Source organism: Gracilinanus agilis, chromosome 6 (genome assembly GCF_016433145.1).
Source record: "Gracilinanus agilis isolate LMUSP501 chromosome 6, AgileGrace, whole genome shotgun sequence".
NCBI classification, from domain to species: Eukaryota; Metazoa; Chordata; class Mammalia; order Didelphimorphia; family Didelphidae; genus Gracilinanus; species Gracilinanus agilis.
The window spans coordinates 235,105,096-235,128,085 of NC_058135.1; the positions used below are offsets into that span (position 1 = coordinate 235,105,096).

At 40.9% G+C, this 22,990-nt stretch overlaps 1 protein-coding gene across 1 annotated transcript in view; it reads right to left on the reverse strand.

Annotated features, from left to right (window-relative positions):
* Positions 1-4,019: 4,019 nt before the first annotated feature.
* The window catches only part of INSC (INSC spindle orientation adaptor protein), a 170,356-nt gene continuing 151,385 nt past the window's right edge, over positions 4,020-22,990 (reverse strand). The window contains exons 10-14 of the mRNA XM_044681811.1: positions 15,824-15,981; positions 15,001-15,067; positions 12,559-12,714; positions 9,898-9,974; positions 4,020-4,148 (exon numbers count right to left, since the gene is read on the reverse strand). Coding sequence (XP_044537746.1) covers positions 4,020-4,148; positions 9,898-9,974; positions 12,559-12,714; positions 15,001-15,067; positions 15,824-15,981 — 587 coding nt within the window. The remainder of the gene's footprint in view (positions 4,149-9,897; positions 9,975-12,558; positions 12,715-15,000; positions 15,068-15,823; positions 15,982-22,990) is intronic.

Below are 22,990 nucleotides of genomic sequence, written 5' to 3' on the forward strand. Positions count from 1 at the left end.
TATCTGCTGCCTCTTCATCTGGGCAGCTCAGACTTCAGACATGCTTCAGATAGCTTTGTAGTTACCTTGGGTTTAAAGAGTCCTCATTGGATCTCATATCAGGCCACCTCCCTAGTCCATACCCACCACCTCAGAGAACTAAAGCCTGGGATTAGTTAAGATCTCAGTTCAAATCTGACCTCAGACACTTATTAGTGGTGTGACCTTGGGCAAATCACTTATCCTTTCTTTGTCTCAGTTTCTTCAACTGTAAAATGGGCATAATAATAGCACTTACCTTCCAGAGTTGTGGTGAGGATAAAACGAGATAATATTTGTAGTGTTTAGCACAGTGTTTAACACATAATAAGAGCTAATAAATACTTTTTCTATTCCTTCCTACATAAGGATGTTGCTGATCCCTCCAGCTACTAAAGGCTCCTCTTTAGACTATCTTGAGCTTTTATTATATCTTATTTCTTCTTATATGTATATGCTGCCCATGTTGTCAGAATAGGGATTCTTAGCTTGGGGTCCATGAGCTTTTATTTAAAAAAAAAAAGACTATTTCAATATAATTATTGGTGCTAGGTGGCACAGTGTATAGAATGCATGACCTCCATTCAAAAAGACCCAAGTTCAAGTGTGACCTCATATATTTACTGTATGATCCTAAGCAAGTCGTTAAACCTCTGTGTCCTTCAGTTTCCTCATCTGTAAAACGGAGATAATAATAGCACCAGCTCTCAGAATTATAGTGAGGAAAATGAGGTAATATTTGTAAAGTACTTTCAAACCTTAAAGCACTGTAAAAGTGATAATTATAAATTGGTTTCCTTTTTAATCCTATAATAATTAATATGACAATTATAATAAACATAATTAATGATATAATTATAATAGCCAACAAAGGTTTTCTTGGGTTTTTAAGAAATGTGTATATATGTATATTACCTGTAGATAGATTACTATGTGCCAGGCACTCTACAAGGACTATCTCATGGATTTTATTTTATAAATTCTAAAGCATTATTCTGATAAGGGGTCTATAAGCTTCACCAGACTCCCAAAGGGGTCTGTGGCACAAAAATGAAGTTAAGAACCCTTGTTGTAGAGCGTAAACTCCTTGAGGGCAGGGGTTCTAGCCTCTCGGATGCCTTGTGCTCTCTTCTCTATCGCAAGAGGGCTGTTAAGTTTCCCTTAGAAATGAGCATGGCTGCTTTTTAATTTTGCTTCCTATTAAAACTGGAAGGTGGCGAAGATGGCTCTCCCAGTGAGAAGGGTGACTTGGCAGCAGGTCTAGTCCCCAGCGCAACTGGAAAGTCAACAGACCTTGTGTTGGATGGAAATGACCTCCCCCTTTATGATCCAATCCAATCCCCTTTGCAGGGAACTGTTCTCACTAGAAATCAGGGGCACCCAAGATACCCCATCTTCTTCTCACCAGAGTTTAGGGCCCCTCTGTGATACTCCATCTTCCCAGATCCCAGAGGATCCAGATAGGATCAAAGCATTTACACTGAAGGTGTTGGAAACTCTTTGTGTCTAGGGTCTAGCTCCGCTCCCAGGTAAAGGGAAGCTTGGTCAGCAGATGGTGCCAAAGGGTCACTTCGACACTATCCAATGATCAGCTCTAATGGAAACCTGGGATGAGAGATGATGAATTCCTCTAGGATGTGAGAGGAGGCGGGGAAGGTTCAGGATCCCTGCATCCCAACCAGGGAGCGTACCGTCCTAGAGTGGAGACAGCCAGCAGAAGTCAGCAACGGCAGTCCCAAAGCTGAGAATAAAGCATGAGCCACAGGGTTCTTTGGGAAGCCTTGCAGAGGTTTTCCTGACCTGTTCAGGTGGAGTGTTGATGCAGCCTTAAGAGACATTTTGCACATTTCCTTCAGGTATACAGAGGCCCCAAAGTCAGTTTTATTCCCAACAAGGTGGGCAATGAGGGTTTGGATAGACTTCCCAACAACCCCAGAGAAAACCCAAAAGTCTAGAGTGAGGGAGATTGAGGCATTCAATGGATTGAGACATCTAGAACCCATGAATCCTACCTACTAACCAGGGGGCAGCCTGAAAAAGGAAATATTTGCAAAAGGAAATTCTTCATTTAAATGAATGCATTTCTTATGGTAGGATTTTAGTCATCATTGGGGGGATCTTTGATGCCTTTCTGGTGCTCCTGAAACTAAATCATACAACTATCTACCTATTCTACTTACCCAGAAAGTCAAATTTTAAGGACTATTTTAAAGCTCCTGGGAAAAGTTGTCTTGCAAAAATTGCAAAAGTTGAACTCTAGCCTTGGTTCACCCATTGACTTGAAAAAAAACCCTTGCCTCCCATCTTAGAATAAATACTTGAAGGCAGAAGAACAGTAAAGGCTAGGCAATGAGAGTTAAGTGTCTTGCCCAGGGTCACACAACTAGGAAGTGTCTGAGGCCAGATCTGAATCGAGGACCTCCCATCTCTAGGCCTGGCTCTCCATCCACTGAACCATCTAGCTGCTCCCCCAGCCATGTCTTTTTAACAGAATGGATCAAGGAAACTTGGGAGAGAAGAAATAACAGGAACAACCCAACTCAGAGTCTGAACTAAAGAGTCAAAGATCATCATAGACTCACAGATTGTTTTAGCTAGAAGGGACTTTAAAGAACATCAAGTCTGAGTCCTTCAGAAAACAGTCATGAAAAACAATGTTCAAAGGGAATTTTGTGAAACCTATTGTCCACAGAGAAGAAAAAGACTTTCTGGACTCTCTCTGCCTCCATCTCAGTCAATGGCTCCATTTCCAAGACAATGTCTTCTTCTTCATCCAGTTGTCTGCATCCAGAAGTAAGCTGGCAAATGATTAACTGGCTCTCCAACACATTTAAATTTCATCTGCGATGACATTTCCCTCCTTTGCTTCCTTAAGTCTAAGCAATGAACAAAATAATAATCAAGATCTGATTGTAGAAACTGCTGATTTCTGAATTATAAAATGCTCACACTGAAAATTTAACCATCTCCTCTTGATAGCCAGGACAAGCCAGCTCCAACAAATTCTACATGTACCCCTCTCACTTCCATAAGTATGTATGTTGAGATCTGCTTCTCTAAAATCACCTCTGGGATTCTGCCTCCTTCTCATTCCTAAATATTAGCTCCAAGGAAAAAGAGGTTTCTGTGTTGGCTTCAGGCAGCATTCAGAGTCCCCCTCCATATTTCTCAGTGAATCCTGCCTGCAATGTTTATCCATATATCTATTACCTGGGAAGAATGTTCATACACCCAAAGACTAAAGGGCTTCCAACCTGCTAAGGTTGTCATGGTACAAATGTAGGTTAAGCAAGATGTTAGTCCCAAAGAAGGGAAACTGAAGACTCTAATACGTAATATAATCAGAAAATCCAAAGTTCCAAATGTCATTAATTCTGTTGAGAAGAAAAGAATACACATACATACCACACACACACACACACACACACACACACACACACACACACACACACTGCTCTGTCTTTTTCTTTAATTTAAATAATGGCTGAGATTTTTAAAAGTACCATAGACTACAGAACTACAAGAAATACTTGAGATCTACAGTATAAAAATGTGGCAAGATTACATGGTAAGTATCACAATTGCAAAATAAAGTGAAAACATCCACTATCATGTCTAACCTTTTGAACATTTTAACATCTTCAACCAAAAAGTAATTTTAAGTTTAAAAAAATACTGCAGAGGTCCAAGGTGGGTATCCAGTTATGTTGTCTCTGGATTTAACCCATCTTCCTCCTAGTCGAATAATAAGTTAGTATAAATAGTAAGCAAGCTGGGAGCTATAACAGAGTGTGTGTGTGTGTGTGTGTGTGTGTGTGTGTGTGTGTGTGTGTGTCTATTTGGTGGCTCCATGAGTCTGGCAGGCTGGTAGGATGACTGGTTGGCTCCAATCCCTCATTTCCCTCCTCTTCTCTTCTCTTCTCTTCTCTTCTCTTCTCTTCTCTTCTCTTCTCTTCTCTTCTCTTCTCTTCTCTTCTCTTCTCTTCTCTTCTCTTCTCCTCTCACACAAAGCTCTCTTCCATGTTTGCACAGAGGAGAAAGGAGTCCACCAGTCGAGGCTTGACAAGTTGTTGGAAATCTGTGTCCTGGAGGCCTTCTGGGCAGACTGCTGCCAGGGTACGTAAGGCAGCCTAACAAAAAAAAGAAGGAAAAAACTTCAAATTTGATGATACAGGGTCAGAACCAACAATGTCCACTCTGATGGATTATTTCTCATAACTGCCACCAGTGTCCCAGACTACTGGGGTATCCCAGCTAGAAGAGACTCTGGATTTAATTCATTTCATTTCAACAAGTATTTATTCTACACCAACTGTGTTCACATCACTAATAAATATTTGAAGCGAGGTGATCCTGAGCAAGTCACTTCACCTTGGTGGCCTCAGTTTCCTCATCTGTAAAATTTTGAACTGAAGAAGGAAAGGGCAAACCACACCAATCTCTTCACCAGAAAACCCAAATGGAGCCACAGAGTCAGATACAACTGAAAATGACTAAACAACAACAAAAGATATATAATTATTTCAATGGGGCGGGGGAAAATCAGGAGTGGGGAAAGAGATCAGGAAAGGCCATTAGGAGAAGGAACCTGAATTGTACTTTGAAGGAAGCGAGAGATTCTAGGAGGTAGAGGGGAGAAGAAAGAGCCTCCCTGGTGGGGGGGGGGACAGCACGTGCTAAGGCATGGAGATCAGTGGGGTGTCATGTATAGAGAACAGCAAACAAGACAGTCTGGCTACGATGTAACGTGTTTATTGAGGGGAGTGACTGAGGAGAGCTTTATTTATTTTTATTGTTGTTTTGTGGTTTTTGTGGTTGTTTTTTTTAAATTTTTTTATTGATTAAGAAAATTTTTCCATGGTTCCATGATTCCCTCCCAAAACCTATGTGCAATTCCACTGGGTTTTACATGTGTCATTGATCAAGATGAGGAGAGCTTTAAAAAGCTAAATCAGAGCTAGATTTTGAAGGGCTTTAAATTCATTCTAGCCATAAGGAGTGACTGAAGTTTCCTGCTCAGAAGAGTGATATGGTCAACCCTGGCATGGGGCAAAGAACACTGGCCTCTTCGACACTTAGGAGAGCTGACCTTGAGTTCTGGTTCTGACACCAACTAGTTGTGAAATCTTGAATGAAATATTTCATCTCACCAGGCCTTGGATTGATCCTCTAAAAATGGGAATAATAACACTTTTGTCTTTGTAACCCCAGCACTTAGTACAGAGCTTGATTGATTATTTGCACTGATTATTTTTTGCACTGATTTGCAAATTCAACCCCACAGAACTATTTCAAGGAAGCTATTTTACAAGCCTTAAAAGACTACATAACAGGAGCTATTCTCCATGGTCTGGTTGAATTCACACCCATCCTTTAAAGTTCAAATCCAAAATCCTTGGTTCCTACAGATAATTAGGACCTCGTATTGACTTTTGAACCTCCCTTAATGAACTTGGCCTGTAATACACTGTGTGTTACGGCCACAAGTGTGCTCCTTTCCTGAGCTCTGTGGATATTGTCCAAGCTCGCTCAGTGTTCTAAACCAAGGAAAAAGTTAATAAATATTTAATGATGGCAATGACTTCTGGCTTCTAGACTGAAGAAAATCCAACAGTCGAGTTTGGCTAAAAGGTTGACTATGAGGAAGGAGATAAATAGGTAATTAATTATAAATACACTTTAAGGTTTGCAAAATGCCTTTTGCTATCTCATTTGATCTTTACAATGACCTTTTAAGGTTATTATTATTATTCTCATTTTATAAAGAAGTTGAGGCTGAGGAACATTAAGCAGATTGCCCAAGGTCACTCAGCTAGGAAATAATAATAGTAATCTGAGACTGGATTTGAATTCAAGACTTCCTAACTCCAAGTCCAATAGTCTATCCACCTTGCCATCTAACTGCCCTAAGTGGATTGAAGCCAGATTGAAGAAGGTTCCCCATATTCTATAATATAATTTAGCTATATATTTACACTGTCAAAAGTCCATATATTAGAGCTAGCAGAAACTTTAAAGACCATTCAATCTAACACATTTATTTTACAGATGAAGAAATGGGCAACGAGATGTCTAATGATTTGCCCAAGGTCATCCAACCTTGGAGTATCTGAAATAGGGTTTGAATCCAGATCTTATAAGTTTAATGCTTGGGGAAGCTAGGTGGCATGGTGGATAGAGCACCAGGAGATCGAGCAGTCAAGACAACCTGGGTTCAAATCTGAATTTAAACACTTCCTAGCTGTTTGACCCTGGGAAAGTCACTTAACCTCATTTGCCTAGTCCTTGCCTTTCTCTCTTATAATTGTCACTAATATAGAAAGTAAAGTTAAAAAAAAGTTTAATGCTTTACCCACCAGAGAGTGGAGAAAAGGTGGTTCCCCTAAAGGAGAACAGAAATGATGGAACCAATGGCCAGAGTTTGTTTTAAATGGGAGAAATGTCCTTCTTTTCCCCCCTCCAATACCAAAATCCCTGAAGAGTGGTAGCAAAGAGGGAAGCTGGATCCTTCAGACAAAAGGATGTATCTGTTACTAAAGCCCTGTTGGAAGGAAACACAGATTGGGGAGGGGGGAGTAGCCCAGCTCTGGGGATACAGAAGAGGGCTAGAGGGCCAGAGTTTTCAACTCAAGTTGGTGGAGAGAGCACCCCCTCCAAACCCAACCTCAAACTTAGACACAAAGCTAGCTAAAAACCCTTCTCCTCCCCTACCACTATCCCCAACTACTTGGCATTTGAGAGATTTTCTCTTCTGACGTCTGAGGAGCTAAAAAGATGTCACTGATGGCTCTGATTCTCCGGCTGAAAATACCAAGGTATCGAGCTGGACCATCAGCTACCCAGGGCAGTCTTCATTAAGAAAAATCAATCAGGTCTGCCCAAGGTGACATTACTCAGCCCGGCTAAGAGAGATGATATTTGAAATATCTGAAGATAAATCTCAGGAAAGGGAAAACAAAGGACAGAGTTTGGCAAGCAAGACAGAGCCCCTGGCTTAGTCAAGTCAGGGTTAAGCCTGTTCCCACCTTTCTAGCTGTCTTACTAGTGGTGAGGTCTGATGCCCTCCCCTGGTCAAACCACACACCATTCACTCATCATTTGAGCAACCCTCATTAAGCACCCCAAAGCCTCTGTCCTAGGTCCTGAGGGGGCAGGGGGATGATGATGAGCCCATTACAAGCATGGAAATGGCCTGTATAAATTTGGTAGGAAATGGCTCCAAAGGTAGCTTAGAACCAAATTGTGGAAGACCCTAAATGCCAGGTGAAGTGTTTTATATTTTATCCTGGGGATAAAATGGAGGAATCATAGGGGAACAACATGGCGAAACATGTGGGGTTTAGTGGTGTTAGGCCTCAGATAAGTCATTTATTAACCTTTCAGGGCCTCAATTTTATCATCTATAAAATGAAGGGACCAGACTTGAGCACCATATTTTAAGGACAATGGATCCTGACTAAAGACTCCAATGGTCAAGCTGTTGAAGGAGCAAAAGACCATCCCACAGGAGGATGTTTTGTCATTGAAAGTAATGGGAATGGGGGTAGCTCAGTGGATTGAGAGTCAGACCTAGAGACGGGAGGTCCTAGGTTCAAATCTGGCCTCAGACACTTCCCAGCTGTGTGACCCTGGGCAAGTCACTTGACCCCCATTGCCCACCCTTACCACTCTTCCACCTAGGAGCCAATACACAGAAGTTAAGGGTTTAGAAAAAAAAGGAAGTAATGGGAATGTTTTGCTTGAGGAATAGAAGACTTGGGTGCTGTGAACATGACAACTTCAAGGTAAGTGATGAATTATCATGTGGAAAAGGGAGCATTATTCTATTTGTCACATAAGGTAACTATTGGTGCATTTTGCATAGATGGAGATTTCAGTTCAATGAAGAAAAGCCCTCCTAACAATAAGAACTGTTCAGTAATACAATTGGGAATGGATGAGTTCTGTATCCCTCGAGCCCTATAAATAGAATCCAGAAGGGATTCCTTTTTAGAAAATGGGCAAGGCTAGAGGTCCTCTGAAATATTAAAATTCTGCTGTTCTGTTGAGTAGGTATGATCAGAACTTTTCCTGAGGAATATATTGATCTGGGTATATAGTCACCTCAGGCCAAAGCCAGAAAGGTCCTATATACACCAAAATATTCACAGCAACCCTCTTGATAGTAGCAAAGGTTTAGAAACAAAGTCAAAGCCCACTGACTAGGGAAAGACTGAACAAATTGTGATATAGAGATGTACTGAAACATTCATTTCATAATTAAAATTCATAAAATGAAATAGTATGAATGTAAATATTAATAAAATAATATTACTATATGAAATTATAATTATGAAGAACTCAAAGAAGTACAGGGAGACTTATATGAGCGGTTGCAGAATGAAGCAAGCAGAACCAAGAAAACAACGTGTACAATGACTCCAGCAGCATAAACCTGAAACTGAATGCTGACTGATAACAATGACCAAGATTGGCTTTGGAGAAAAGTGAGAATATGTATTTCTCTCCCTTCTTTGTGGAGGTGGGAGAGTATTGGTATGAAATATAACCCTTTCTCTCAGATTCAGATCATTTTTTTGAGCTGAGTTTTACTTATTTATTTTTATCTTGGTTTTTTTTTATTCTTTGTTACAAGGCATGACCCCTTGGGTAAGTAGAGATGATGGGGAAGAAACTATATATTTGAAAATGAAGGTGATTTAAAAACTCAAATGAAGGGGCAGCTGGGTAGCTCAGTGGATTGAGAGCCAGCCCTAGAGACGGGAGGTCCTAGGTTCAAATCTGGTCTCAGACACTTCCCAGCTGTGTGACCCTGGGCAAGTCACTTGACCCCCATTGCCCACCCTTGCCACTCTTCTGCCTTGGAGCCAATACACTGTATTGACTCCAAGACGGAAGGTAAGGGTTTGAAAAAAACTCAAATGAATTTTTTTTTTTCTAAAAGGGACATGAGGCTGGCAGTTTAAATATACTGGGTTGGAAAAGGAACAGTGGAGGCAGAATGCCCAGCTCCTTCTCTTGACTGGAACAGTTCTCATCTTTTCTCATACTGGCTCCATGCAGCTCCTCCTAGAAGTGCTTTGCCTAGTGGAGTCATTGAGCAGGGGACCCTAAAAAGAAAGGGCCCCAGAGCACTTGGGATCATGTCTCTAAAAGGCAAAGCATCAACTCTTCTTCCCAAGAGCAAGTAACTCTGGGACCCTCCTAACCCAGGAGCAGCTAGCTAGGAGGCTCTAGCACCCAGCATAGCATAAGTTTTTTCGGGACCTTCTTCTGGACCTCAGTGAGCATGGATCAAATTGCTAAAATGTCCAGAATCTCAGAAAGTCAGAACTAGAAAGAATCATAAAAAGCAAGCAGATTAAACCTCTCATTTTAGAAGTGAGAAAACAGAACCAAGGAAGGGATATAACTTGCCTAACATCAGAACCGGAACTAATATTAGCTGATATTTACACAGAGCTTTAAGACTGTCACGGTATTTTATGAACATTGTCTCATGTGATCTTCACAACAACCCTATGATGTAGCTGTTACTGTTGTCTACTTTTTACAGATAAGGAAACTGAGGCTGAGGGTAAGTCAAGTTATACTCCTAGAATCACGTAGGCAGTGTGAGAGGTAGAATTTGAATTCAGATTTTCACAATTCCCTATCACTAGGATTTCTGTGCTAGACGCTGGAGAGTCTGAGTCCCAGCTTGAAAGCCTTTCTGTAAACAGAAGGAGGTACATAAGATTAGAAGGAAATATAAAGATCACCCAGTTTAACTCTTAAGTTTTATAAATAGGGGATACTGAGAGAGGGTAAAGGACTTGCCCCAAGGTACAGCCTCTGAGTTAGGGATAGAGGACAAGGATCTATAGCCTGGAAACTCACCAAACATGCCACAAGCACAGAGTCACTGTTGTTCCTCTCAGCTGGGACCCAGCAAAGCTCAGTGAGACGAGGCATACCTATAAGCACAAGGCAATTATGAAACCCAAAGGGAGGTCCCAGGTCCATTGTCCACCCTAGTTCCTCTTGGTCTGTTCTCCCACTAATGTCTCTGGAGCTCCTCCAGAAGGAGCCCTGCTCCCTGAGGAGCTCTGGGGACTGTGAAGCTGGTCTGGTGAATTAGAAAGACAAGAAATCAACAGTAGTGGCCAACCTCGCTCCCCTTGAGGCATAATTCTACCCCCCTGTCCTTTCTGGAAACCTCAAACCAGCTGCACATACAATCATGGGTCCATAGAGAATCAAAGATGGAAGGGACCTTCGAAATTATCTAATCTATGGAGTTCTTCATATGGGTTAAAGAACTTATTTGTTTTTAACATTTTGATAAGCACATTTTCTATCTAGTTTATTTTATTTTATGCATTGAAAAACATGATTCTGAAAAGGGATCCAAAGCCTTCATGAGATTGTGCCAAAGGGGCCCAAGACACAAAAAGGTTAATATCTTCCATCCAGTCCAACCCTTTTCATTTGATATTAGACTAGACTTGGAGTCACATGACCCAGATTCATCTCCTTGCTTGGTCATTTGCCCCCGGGTGACTTCCATAAAGTCACTTTATTCCACAGATAACACTTTTCTTAGCTATCAAATGAAGGTGTTAGAATAAATGATCTCTAAGACACAATGGACAGAGCGCCAGACCTGGAGTCAAGAAGACCCTAGTTCAAATCTGGACTCAGACAGTAATAGATGTGTTATCTTGGGCAAGTCACTTATCCCTGTCTGCCTCAATTTTCTAATCTGTAAAATGAGTTGAAGAAGGAAGTGGCAAAACACACCAGTATCTTTGCCAAGAAAACCCCAAATGGGATCTTGAAGAGTCCGACACTACTGAAAAACAACTGAATGAGGTCCTTTCCAGCTCTAAATTCTTTGGTTCTATGATAGATGACAAAAAAGAAATTTGGAAAGGAAAAGGGACTTTCCTAGGATTACATAATTGTAAGTCACTGTTTTGGGATTAGAACCCAAGTATCCTGATTAGTGATATTAACAATAATAAATAATAATTATTATTATTATAGCCAATATTTATATAGCACCTACTCTGTGTCTAGGCACAATGCTAAGTGCTTTACAAATATTATTTTCACTAGATCCTTACACCAACCCTGAGAGGTGATATTTTTATTTCCACTTTACAAATGAGGAAACTGAGGTAAACAGACTTGCCCAGGGTCACAGCTAGTAAGAATCTGATGCTGGATTTGAATTCTGGATTTCCTGACTTCAGACCTGGCACTCTATTCGCTGTGTCAGTTCACTGTCCATGCTGATTACAAAGCTAGCACTCTTTTCTCTGCTTTTGTTGATGAAATTACAAGGAATACAGTAGAATTGTAAACTATTAGAACTAGATGGATGCTTAGAGACCATCCAGTCCAACCCCTGAATTTGACAAATGAGAGATACAGAAGCCCAGAAATGAGAAGAGATTGTCCAATTAAGTGACAGATGAAGGACTGGAACCCAGGTCTCCGGACTCCTAGTTCAAGAATTCTTCTATCCCATTGCCATTTATTCCTAAAATATATAGTACTCTGTACATAGTAAGTGGTTGTTGGATGACTGAATGAGATTGTTGTCTTTCTTGTCCTTTGTTTTCAAGAAGACCAATGTCATCATGAGGTGATGTCTTGACTTGTTCATGAATTGGATTTAAGTGAGGCAGACTTGTACCAAGTCATCAGCCTCATTTTTTCTTTCAGAATAATAGATGAAATAAATGGATGTTGGACAACCAACAATTTGTCACTGAGTCTTTCAATTGACAGTGATGCTAGCAGACTCCCACTCTCTCCACTTGAGGGAGAAGTCATACCCAAGCAACGGTTCCATAAAAATCCAAACTCTATATGTGCGATGGCTCTCTATCTCCTGATAAGGAACTCAGTTAAACCTGCAGCAGGAGGGATGGAGGTTAGCTCTGAGAGAAGACTTTCCAACAGAAGCATCTCTATCCACTTAATCTAAACTACTTATGCTCTAATTTGTAGTGGTTCTGCCTATAAATCTGAGCTTTACTCAGGCTGGAAAAGAATCATCTTGGGAAGGGAAAGATCCATAACACATAACCCCAAAGACTGAACCTCAAGTAAATCCTTACATAATGTGGAAATTTTGTGAGGAAAAAAAAGTGGTTAGCATGGTGTAGTATGAAAATCTTGGGATTGGGAATCAGGAGACAAAAATAACACCAAGCTTGCCATTAGCTCTGTATTGTATAACTTTGGATGAGTTCCTTCCTCTCTTTGGACCCCAGCTGTGCCAACTATAAAATGAGAAGATTAGAGTAAATTATGTCCTAGGTTTCTCCCAGCTCTAATATTCTAGGATTCTAGGATCCTCAGCCGCCATTACTAGAGCTAGCCCACTTGGGGATCTGTGATGATGAGACCACAAAGTTCCTGACTTGAAAGGGGAAACACTAAAATTTTCCTTATTTATAACCTCAAACTTTTAGAGCTTTTCAACTTTGGACCACCCACCCACCAGACTTCCAATTTACAACCTCACCAATTAACATCCCAACTTACACCCAAGTCGTATGGCTTCTCGGGCCACATCTGCATCCCGGCTGAGTCGAGTGAGTGTCACGGCGGCTTTCTGCTGGACTCTTTCACAGGCAGCCACTTCAGCTGGGCTCCCTGACAGTGGCTTCTCAGATAGCATCCCCATGAGAAGTTGTAGCCCTAGGGTGAAAACAGGGACAGAATTGAGAGAAAATCCAGGAGCCAACCCTTTGGTGCCAGGCAAGGTCAACTGGAACCACTATTCATTCTTCTGACACTCAAAAATTAGCCAGTTGCATCTGGTCATATCTCTTAACAAGGGCCATGTGTAGGGAGGACCAGGCTGAGCTGGAGTTATCTCTTTTCTAGGAGAAATATGCATCTTCTTAAGTACAGTAGCAAAAGCCCTGCCTGGAAGAAGGACCTGGGTTCAAATCCCACTTCTGAACACTTACTGTTGTGTGACCTTGGGCATAATTTCCCCAAGTCTTGGTTTCTCCCTCTGTAAATTTTGGATTTCTTGTAAATGGAAATTTACATTACATTACAAGAAATTCCATTTCTTGTAAATGGAAATCTTATAAATGAATGGATTGAACCAGATGGACTCTGAGGCCCCTCCAGCTCAAAATCTCTGAACTATATCTTCCCTCTTCCATTTGATCTTTGCTTCCACGATTTCCTCACCCCCCAAAAAAATCTTCTCCATCCTTTTACACTCAGGTCAAATGTCAGCTCCTCCATGAAGTGTTCTATGATCATCCCTTTTGTTGACTTCCTACAACACTATATGTAATAAAACACCAGAATTTAGAACTGTCAGAGATCTTAGAAACAACCCTCTTCTCCAATTTTTCATAGAAGGAAACCAAGGTGAAAGAGGAAAAAGGAGCTTGCCTGAGGTTACCCAGGGGTGTTCATAGTAGAGCCAGGACAAAACTCCTCACTCCTAGTTCAGAGACCTTTCCAAAGCCCCCGTTTTCTCTGCAGATTGTTCATCCTGGCACCTACTGTCTTGTGTTATTACCCATCTATTTCAGGTAGGTGAGTCATGCCTTCCTAATGAGATTACTAATGCTCTTGGAGAGAAGAAACCAGGTCCCTGCCCCTCTTCCATCTTCCACAGCACGAAGCAAGCCCAGAGCTCTTCCTGTTTCAGAGCTATCTGATTCAATTAAATAACCTTTACGGGGTACCTCCCATGCCCTGTCCTCATTTGAGAGAGCACGGATGACGGAGAGAGCCTTGGGCTAGGAATCAGGAAGCCCTATCACCCATTTGGATAATCTCTGAGTCAGTGTACCTAAGCAGGCACAGCTGTGCCAGACTTAGAGGTACAGTTCAAATCCTGCCTCACACACTAACCAGCTTACAACACCAAGCAAGTCACTTAAAACTCTCAGGGTCTGCGTTTCCTCTCCTGTTAAATGAGGAGGCTGGACTTGACCATCTCTAGATTCTCTTCCATCTCTCAGGCAATGAGCCTATGATGCTGAGCAATTCATGCCCTTCTCTCTGGCCCTTAAATGTCCTCATCCATCAGAGCTGTGAAATGAGGGAATTGGGGAAGATGATCTCTAGGTTTCTCCCTGACATTCTCTGTCCCAAACATCAAAACAAGGACCCTTGCAGATTTATTAACAGACCCCATTCCTTATCACACCTTCCCTTTGAATGGCCAAAAGTTCATAATTTGAAAAATAATTGAAATCCCTTTTCTATATGACCATCTTTCAGATACTGCTCTTTTCTTCCATCCAGGCTGAATATCACGCAGTTCTTTCAACCAATCCTTGTATATGGCATGATTTCTGGTCCTCTCTTCATCTTAATTATCCCTCTCTGCACACTGACCAGCTTCACAATACTCCAGATTTAATACTTCACAATACTCCACATTTAAGCAGTGAAAATGACACAAACCATTCCAGATACAAAACTATTCATGTTTGTACTATTTTTAGAAGTTGCCCTGACTTCAGGTATCACTATGGGTTCTGAGCCCTCCAGGCTACTCGTATACCTTTCAAACCCTGGTTCTGTTTTAGCCATGGGTTCTGGGATCCTTCTCTGGACCCAGCCCTCCTCTCTAGTGGTGAAGATTTCATAAAGTTTCCCCTAATTTCCTAGCAAACCCTAAAGGCCTCACCTTCATTCTAGCCACAGTCAGACTTAGAAAACCTACATGAACTGATGCAGAGTAAAGTAAGCAGATCTAGAACATAACACATAGTAATAGCAATATTGTAAGATGATCACCTGAGAAGAACTTAGCTATTCTGAGCAATACAACGATCCAGGATAATTCTGAATGTTACTCACCCCCATGGAAAGAACTAATGGAGTCTGAATGCAGATCCAAGCATTATTTTCCACCTTATTTTATTTGTGCGTGTTTATTTTGGTGTTTTAGTCTTCTCTCACAACATGACTAATGTGGAAATTTTTTTAAAAGATAATACATACCATCCTCTTGTATGATATCTGAGGCACATTGTTCCAGGACAGACATGTTTGCCAATATTGTCACAATCTGGAAGAAAGAACATTGGCTTAGAAAGAGAACTACGTAATACCCAAGTCCTTCCCATTTTGGATAAAGGAGAGATCTCTCATCTAATATATGACTCTATGTTTACCATTTGCCCAGACACTTAACAAAAATGTTTCCTACAGTGGAATTCCATCATCTCACAGGATTTTCATAATGATAGGTTTCCATTTATTAGGTATCACTTATTAAGAAAGAGATATAATTAAAACAACTCTGAGGTACCACCTCATACCTATCAGACTGACTAATCTGACAGAAATTGGACAGCTAAGTGATGTAGCAGGTAGAGTGCTAAGCCTGAAGTAAGAAAGATTAATTTCCTGAATTCAAATCTGGCCTTAGATATTTCTTTGCTGTGTGACCCTGGGCGAGTCACTTAACTCAGTTTCATTAGTTTCCTTATCTATAAAACGAACTAAAGAAGAAATGACAAACCCCTCTAGAATCATTAGCAAGAAATTCCCAAATGGGGTCACAAAGAGTTGGATACAACTGAAAATGACTGAATAAACAAAACAAAGCAAATGCAGTGATTCTTTTGGGAGCAGGGAGAGAACAGATCACTGTTCTGGATTATGCTTTGAAAACCAGAACGAAAGAAAAAAGGTCAAGCTTTGAAGGTGAATGATGAAAATTCTCCATTTAGTTATGTTGGTTTTTTTTATAAAAAGAGAATGTAACAACTGAGCCTAAACAAGTGCTAATCACCAATTACCATATTTTAAATTATGATACATAATTTGGAGCAAGAGTATAATCAATCCCCTGCAGGATGGCAGGATCTTGAGTTAGGGAATCTAATTGTCCCGACATTATGAGATCACTGACAGTCTCCTGGGGACCCTTCAGCCTCTCAGTACTAATGCCATGCCTTAATGCTTTGCAAGGCACTCCTTCAGCAACAGAATGACAAATTCTCAGAGTTACAAGGGACCTCTGGGGTCATCCAGCTCATTCTATGATCAACCAGGAAACCGTAGACAACATCCCAAACAACTAGCCATCTGTCCTCCTCTTGAAAGACCTCCAGAGGTGGGGAACTCACTACTTATAGCAACAGCCAATCCAGTTTGGGGTAGTTCTAATTAGGAAGTCATTTTTATTTTTCTTATGATGACTCCAAATCTTCCTCATTCAAGTCTTCTTCATCATTAACAAAATAATTAAATTTAAAATGTTGACACTGAAAATATTAAAAAATAGCATTTATTCAGTGCTTTACATATAATATATTATTTAATACTCACAACAATGCTGGCAGGTAGAGACTATTATCCCCATTTTACAGATGAAAAAACTATGAAAAGTTAAGTGCCTTAAATAGCCTCACTAGATTAAAACTGCACTGCCAGATATTTGAAGACACCTACCACATCCTCAGTTCTTCCTGCTGTTCCTCCTACCTCTACCTGTGACTCTGACCTTGTCCCACCCAACCACCTTTTTCCTCCATTTCAGACTGTGCTGTGGATAGCCACTTCACCTGTCTCATCAAAACACCTGCAGGTATTAGGTTTTTGTGCAAACCAGCTTTGCTTGTATTTAGATCCTTAGGTATTTTGAACTATTTACAACCCAGTGGGGAAGGAACAAGAGATATCTGGAAAATATCAAGCCATCACCTCTAGTACACAATGACGATTACCAAGGTCCAGCTAAATCCCCATTCATTTGGATCTCACTGGACTGTTAAGAATAACAGGAAGACTCATTTCCACCAGCCTGCTCACTGCACACAAGCCCTCTACTGTGTATGTGTGATGAAGGTCTTCCCATGAATCAAAGTCCTCTAGCATACAAGCCAAATGAGTGAACAATAGATAGTGATGGATTCTTTCAAAAATGGAAACTTCATTTGCGGTTCCAGGTTCTTTTAGGTGGTGAGAGTTATAGGTGTTGGAGGCACCCACTGTAGAATTTTGTCAGATTGAATTAGATTCTGTTAATGAAAATCATTTCCCTTTTGCAAAGGCCATGCCATGTGGTTTTCTCAGCCCCAGATGGAGAATTCAATTCATTACAATCTAAATAACTTTCCATTCTTTTGCTGCTTTGATTTGGGTTATCAAATGCCTAGTATTCTTCTGCCTTGGAAACTCTTCTGCAACTTGCAAATGGGACATTAGTAATATACCATCCTATCCCCATCTCTGAGACAGCTTTAACTTTCCATTGTGCACTGGGAAGGGCAAAACAGAAGAGATAAGATGGAAGCAAAGATAAGGAAAGAAATACTGGAAGAGGGAAGTTGCCCCAGCCCATTGCCAATAAATGGATGCAAACTGAGATTCAGACTCCTCAGAGCAGGAATTAAATCCTTGCTGGTTGATCAAGTTAATTGATCCCAAGAGGCAAAGATCAACCCATCTCTGTGTTCCATTGTCAAACCCTCAACAACCTGTCCTACTGAGCCATCAGCACCACTTATAACTGATTTATTCACCTAACCCTTGAGGGATTCAGAAAGGCAAATGTAGGTGGAGAGTGGTGGGAAATGGAGTGATCAGATGGGGTGGGAAATGTCCCAGCAAATAATTCCTGGCAGTCCAGAGCTTTGCTGGACCCTGATCTTAGTCATATCCTCCTTCGGTATGACTTATGAAGCGCTGAGTGAAATGGAGAAATCCCTGAATTGAGAGTCTAGACTAGAGATGTAGATTCTAGTTACAGTTCTGCTACTAACTCATTCCATGACTCAGGCAAGTCACTTACCCTACAGGGGCTTCAGTTTCCTTTCCTGCACAAATAGATAGCTGGACTAACAAGACTTCGGAATACCCTTCTGGATCTTATGGTCTATGACTTCTATGATCCATTAAGTTTAGAAGTGGCAGGGACAAAACTGGAAACTGAGGGTACGTCCATCAATAAGGGAATGACTGAAATTATGGTATATGATTATAATGGAGGAATACTACTGTGCTATGAGAAATGATAAAAAGAATGATTTAAGAAAAACCTGGAAAGACCTACATGAACTGATGCAAACGGAAGTGAGCAAAACCAAGAAAACATTGTACACAGTAACAGCTATATCATTTGATGAACATTTGGGAATGACTTGGCTATTCCAAGATAATCCTCAAGAACTCGAAGAACACCATCTGCCTCTAAAGAAAGAACTGATGGAGTCTGAATGCAGACTGAGACATAATATATTTCACTTTATTTCTTCACTTTTGTTTGTTCTAGTTCCCTTTCACAAAATGACTAACTAGGGGGAAGCTGGGTGGCTCAGTGGATTGAGAGCCAGGCCTAGAGACAGGGAGGTCTTAGGTTCAAATCTGACCTCAGACACTTCCTAGCTGTGTGACCCTGGGCAAGTCACTTGGCCCCCATTACCTAGCCATTACCGCTCTTATGCCAATACAGAGTATTGATTCTAAGATGGAAGGTAAGGGTTCAAAAAATGGCTAACTATGGAAAGATGTTTTATAATATTACACATGTTAAATCTATATCAGATTGCTTGCCAACTCAGGGAGAAGAAAGGAGGGAGAGGAGGGAAGGGGTTGGGGGAGAATTTTGTTTAAACTTAAAAAACAAAGGTTAAAATGTTTTTTCATGTAATTGAGGAAAAAATAAAATATTTTTAGAATTGGCAGGGAACATCATTTGACAGTGGGAGAAACTGAGGTCCAGAAAGTTTAAAACAATTTGCCTGAGGTTATATTAATAGTATGCAGCAAAGTTAGGATTGAATATGATTCCAAATCCTGTATCTCACCACAACCTACCACTGTCCTTCAACAAATATTCTGGATACCTCACAGGCATTAGGTCTAACTAAACATGAGAGCTGACTTTGATTGCTGATTATTCTCTTTGCCCTTTCCCACCTAAGATCCAGATATCTTTTAGACTGTCATCCTGGCTTGCCCTGACACCCTTTTTCAGTGACAGCCCATTCATTCATATAGCCAGTGCCACCAACAATCTCCTATAGCCATGAACAGCCCTCCATCAAAGCAAGGAGTTGAGCATCAGCATGGTAAGTTTAGTCAGCCAAGAACAATGACCTTGAAGTTGTTCTGACATGCATTTACTGGCATGAGTGATGGTTATCAGATTTCCTGGTAATTAAGCACCCTGTGGCAAATAGCTTTCATCAGAATGACTCTGAGGAGGCCAAAGCAATTTTTTGAGTTTTTCTCTTCTTCCTTTGTGAGTTCTTCCAGATCTAGAAACAGCATCCAAGGTCTTCAACATCAGGGCATGGAGATTAAGCTTCATTGTCAGCAACAGCATAGCTACTGATAGCTTACATTTATATCATACTTTAAAGTTTGCAAAAATATTTCACATCTGTAATCTCATTTGACCCTCGCAACAGCCCTGGCAGGTGAATACTATTTTCTCCGATTTTACAGATAAGGAAACTGAGGCAACCAGCAGTTAGATGACTTTTCCAAGATCATGCAGATAGTAAGTATCTGAGTCAAGTTTAAAACTCAGGTTTCCTGGATCCGAGTGCAATGTTCTATTCACCATACCACCTACCTGCCACCTTTTGGATTGGGATCCTGTGATCTGACTTCTAATTCAGATTCTGCTACTAACTCATTATGGGTATTTGGTTAGGATAGGGGTAGTGGTAGGGCAGGAATTCCTTGAGACAATCTCTAGTTTGAAACACACTCATACATACATACATACAAAGAAAGAGACAGAGAGACAGACAGAGAGACAGACAGAGAGACAGAGACAGAAAGAGCCAGAGAAAGAAAGAGAGAGTGTGTGTGCTAGTCATCACATAGATGAACCCACTAGGGTACAGCAGGATCAGGAAGATATCTTCAGAGCATCTCTACAGAGTGAAGGCTGGGAAGGTACTCCTAGCCCTCAGTTCAATGTCAAGGCAATAAGCATAGCATAGTTTTTAGGTGGAATAAAATCCTACCTGTTCTCCCTCTGCCCCTTCCCACTGGAATGAGAAAAAAAAACACCTCAGAGAAAGAAGTACCAAAATGGCAGATCTCTGAAAGAAACTGAGGAAGCTAGTGAAGTCAATCACCAAGTACCCAACGTTCATTCAGTCCCCAAGGAGAAGAAGCAAAGGCTCATTGGGCAGGGGATGCTGACTCCATAGCTACCAGGTGGAAACTGAACTAGCTGATCTCCCCAATTCCTTTCAGTTCTGACATCCTATGTTCTGACGCAACCTTGTATCCTCTGTCATACTGAAGCACTCAAGGGAAATGGCTCCATCTGCTATGGTTCTGGGGCAGGAACGGACATTAATGAAGACTGATGGGAGGAAGTAAGAGAGCAGTCTCTGTGTATGAAAGCTCTTTGAGAAGAATGGGTTTGAATGAGGACAAGGAATCATCACAATGCACTTACATCACGTCATTCTAATAGCCCTTATTTCTATTGGACTCATTGCCAAATAAGGCAGGGAGGAAGTAGCATTAATATCATTTTGCAAGGGAGGAAACTGAGTCTCAGAGATGTTGAATGTTTTGTCCAAGTTCACACAGCATGTAAGCTTCATAGCAGGGATTTAGCACAACTGTTCTTTCACTCTGGCACAGAAGAAAGAAAAGAGAAAGAGGGCAAATGCAGAGCTCAGCACAAATGGTTCAAAAGATAACTGCTAGAGGGGCCCCAGAGGGTAAACCTTTCAGTCTGTCTTTGAGCTAGGATTATTGTGGAATCTGAAATACCAGCAAGAAGAAAGCCTGCCTTCCACACATATTCACACACACACACACACACACACACACACACACACACACACACACACACACCATGCTCAGATACCAAGGAATAAAATATTTAAGGAGCTCTAAGAGAGATAGAGGAGGTTAAAAATGAAGTAATTTGGGGGTAATGAAAAGAATCTGAACTTGGAGCTAAAAACCAGTCCCACCTCCATCAATTACTATCTGAATGACCTTGGACAAGTCAATTTGCTTTGTCATACTTTAGATTCCTTTGCAAAATAGACCTGAAAGCCTCAGAGGGTTGTTATGAGAACCAAAGGAGAAAATGGAAATAAAATGAAAAGAGAACGGTACGGGAAGAGCTTTGAAAATTGGAAACCTCTGTCTAGATGAAAGAGATTAGTATTGCAGCACATACTTCCTGTTCTGTTCCCATAGCAACCCAGAGACTATGTTATCATCAGGACCCTGAGATGCCCTGCCACCCCCACCCCAGCTCCAACAGAAGCAACAGGAAAATGCCAAGTTTTTGGTTCTGTGGAGGTACAACTGCTACTGGGAGAGGCTTTGGGGACTAATTCTGCGTACAAATACCGTAATAGCTTTAGCATTGCCAAGACAGGATCATAGAATTGTAGAATCTTAGAGGTGGAAGTGGCCTCAGAGACATCTGATCTGACCCCAGCCTAAAGAGAAATTCCTTCTACAATAATCCTAGCATGTGTTTATCCAGCCCCTGCTCAGAGCTCATTACCTGTAGCCCCTTACCCTTCTGAACATCCCTAGCTATTGCACAATTTCTTTTCTTGACATGGAATTGAAATCCATTTTCTTTCAATTTTTTATACACACATACACACACACACACACACACACACACACACACACACACTCCTATTTCTGTCATCTGAGGCCAAGTAGAATAAACACAATGTTTATGATTTTGTGGACCTACACAAATCCATTTTCCTCTTGAGACCTCAATAAAAAAAAGAAACTGAATTAAATGATCTTTTAGGTCCTTTCCAACTCTAAATACTATGAGATGAAACATCTATTTTTAATGAGGGAGAGGGATAGGTGAAAGAAGAATATGTATGTGGAGGTCTGCTTAGATTGTCAGTCTATACATGACCATGATTAGTTTTATTGAACTGGTTTTTGCTTTTTTTTTTTATTCTTTGTTATAAGGGTTAGCTTTCTGAGTTAGGGAGGAAGAAGATATATTGGAAAATAGAAGTGAAATAAGAACAAAAGACAAATAAATTGTGCTAGGGTGAGTTAATAATTAAAGGCAATAGGTCCAGACCAATAGAATTTCCTAGACCAGTGATGGGCAAACTATGGCCCACAGGCCAGATGTGGCCCCTGAAATGTTCTATCTGGCCAAGCGACATTATTCCTAATCTGACAATACAATGAGTAGGTTACAATACAATGAAACTTCGAAAGAGTTGCCTTAGAAACAGACTGACAGATGAGCATCTCCTTTCCTTTGACTCCCTCTTTAAAAAGTTTTCCCATCACTGTGACCTAGACTATAGGGTGGAGTTAGGAAAGGAGAAGTCAATCTTGCTGTTTACAAAGGACAAACTTTCTCCATTACCCAGACTTCTACTGACCAAAGCTCTCTTTTGATTGACCCTTCTGTCCATCTACAATAAAATGATAACTGATAGTTTAATTTAAGACTCTTAGTAAACTGTAAGACCATGAAGTGACTTCTGAAGTATCAGAGAAACATTCCATGTGTTTGTGGAGCTCTCCAAGGTAGCTATATTTTATAGCATTGTATGAATGAAGGGGGAAGAATTAGAAACTTCATAGGATCAAATTTTAGAAGGAATCTTAGCTATCAACTAGTCCAACTCCTTCAGATATGATCTATCTAGATATCAATCTTATCTCTTCACTTAATTTATAAAAGGAGACTGAGATCCAGAGAAAGGAAAGGATTTGCCCATGGTCACACAAGTGAGTTTTGGATCTGAGATTCATAACTTTAAATTCAATTCTCTTTAAATTGCTCCTTGAAGTTTATATATGATTCTCCTCTGTTATCTAGGATTATTGATTAATCAGACCATTTCTGAGGGAGAGGGAAGGAGGGCAAGAGCGAGGGAGGGAAGGAAGGAAGGAGGACAAGAGGGAGAGAGAGAGAAAGGACGGGAAGAAGGAAGGAAGGAAGGAAGGAAGGAAGGAAGGAAGGAAGGAAGGAAGGAAGGAAGGAAGGAAG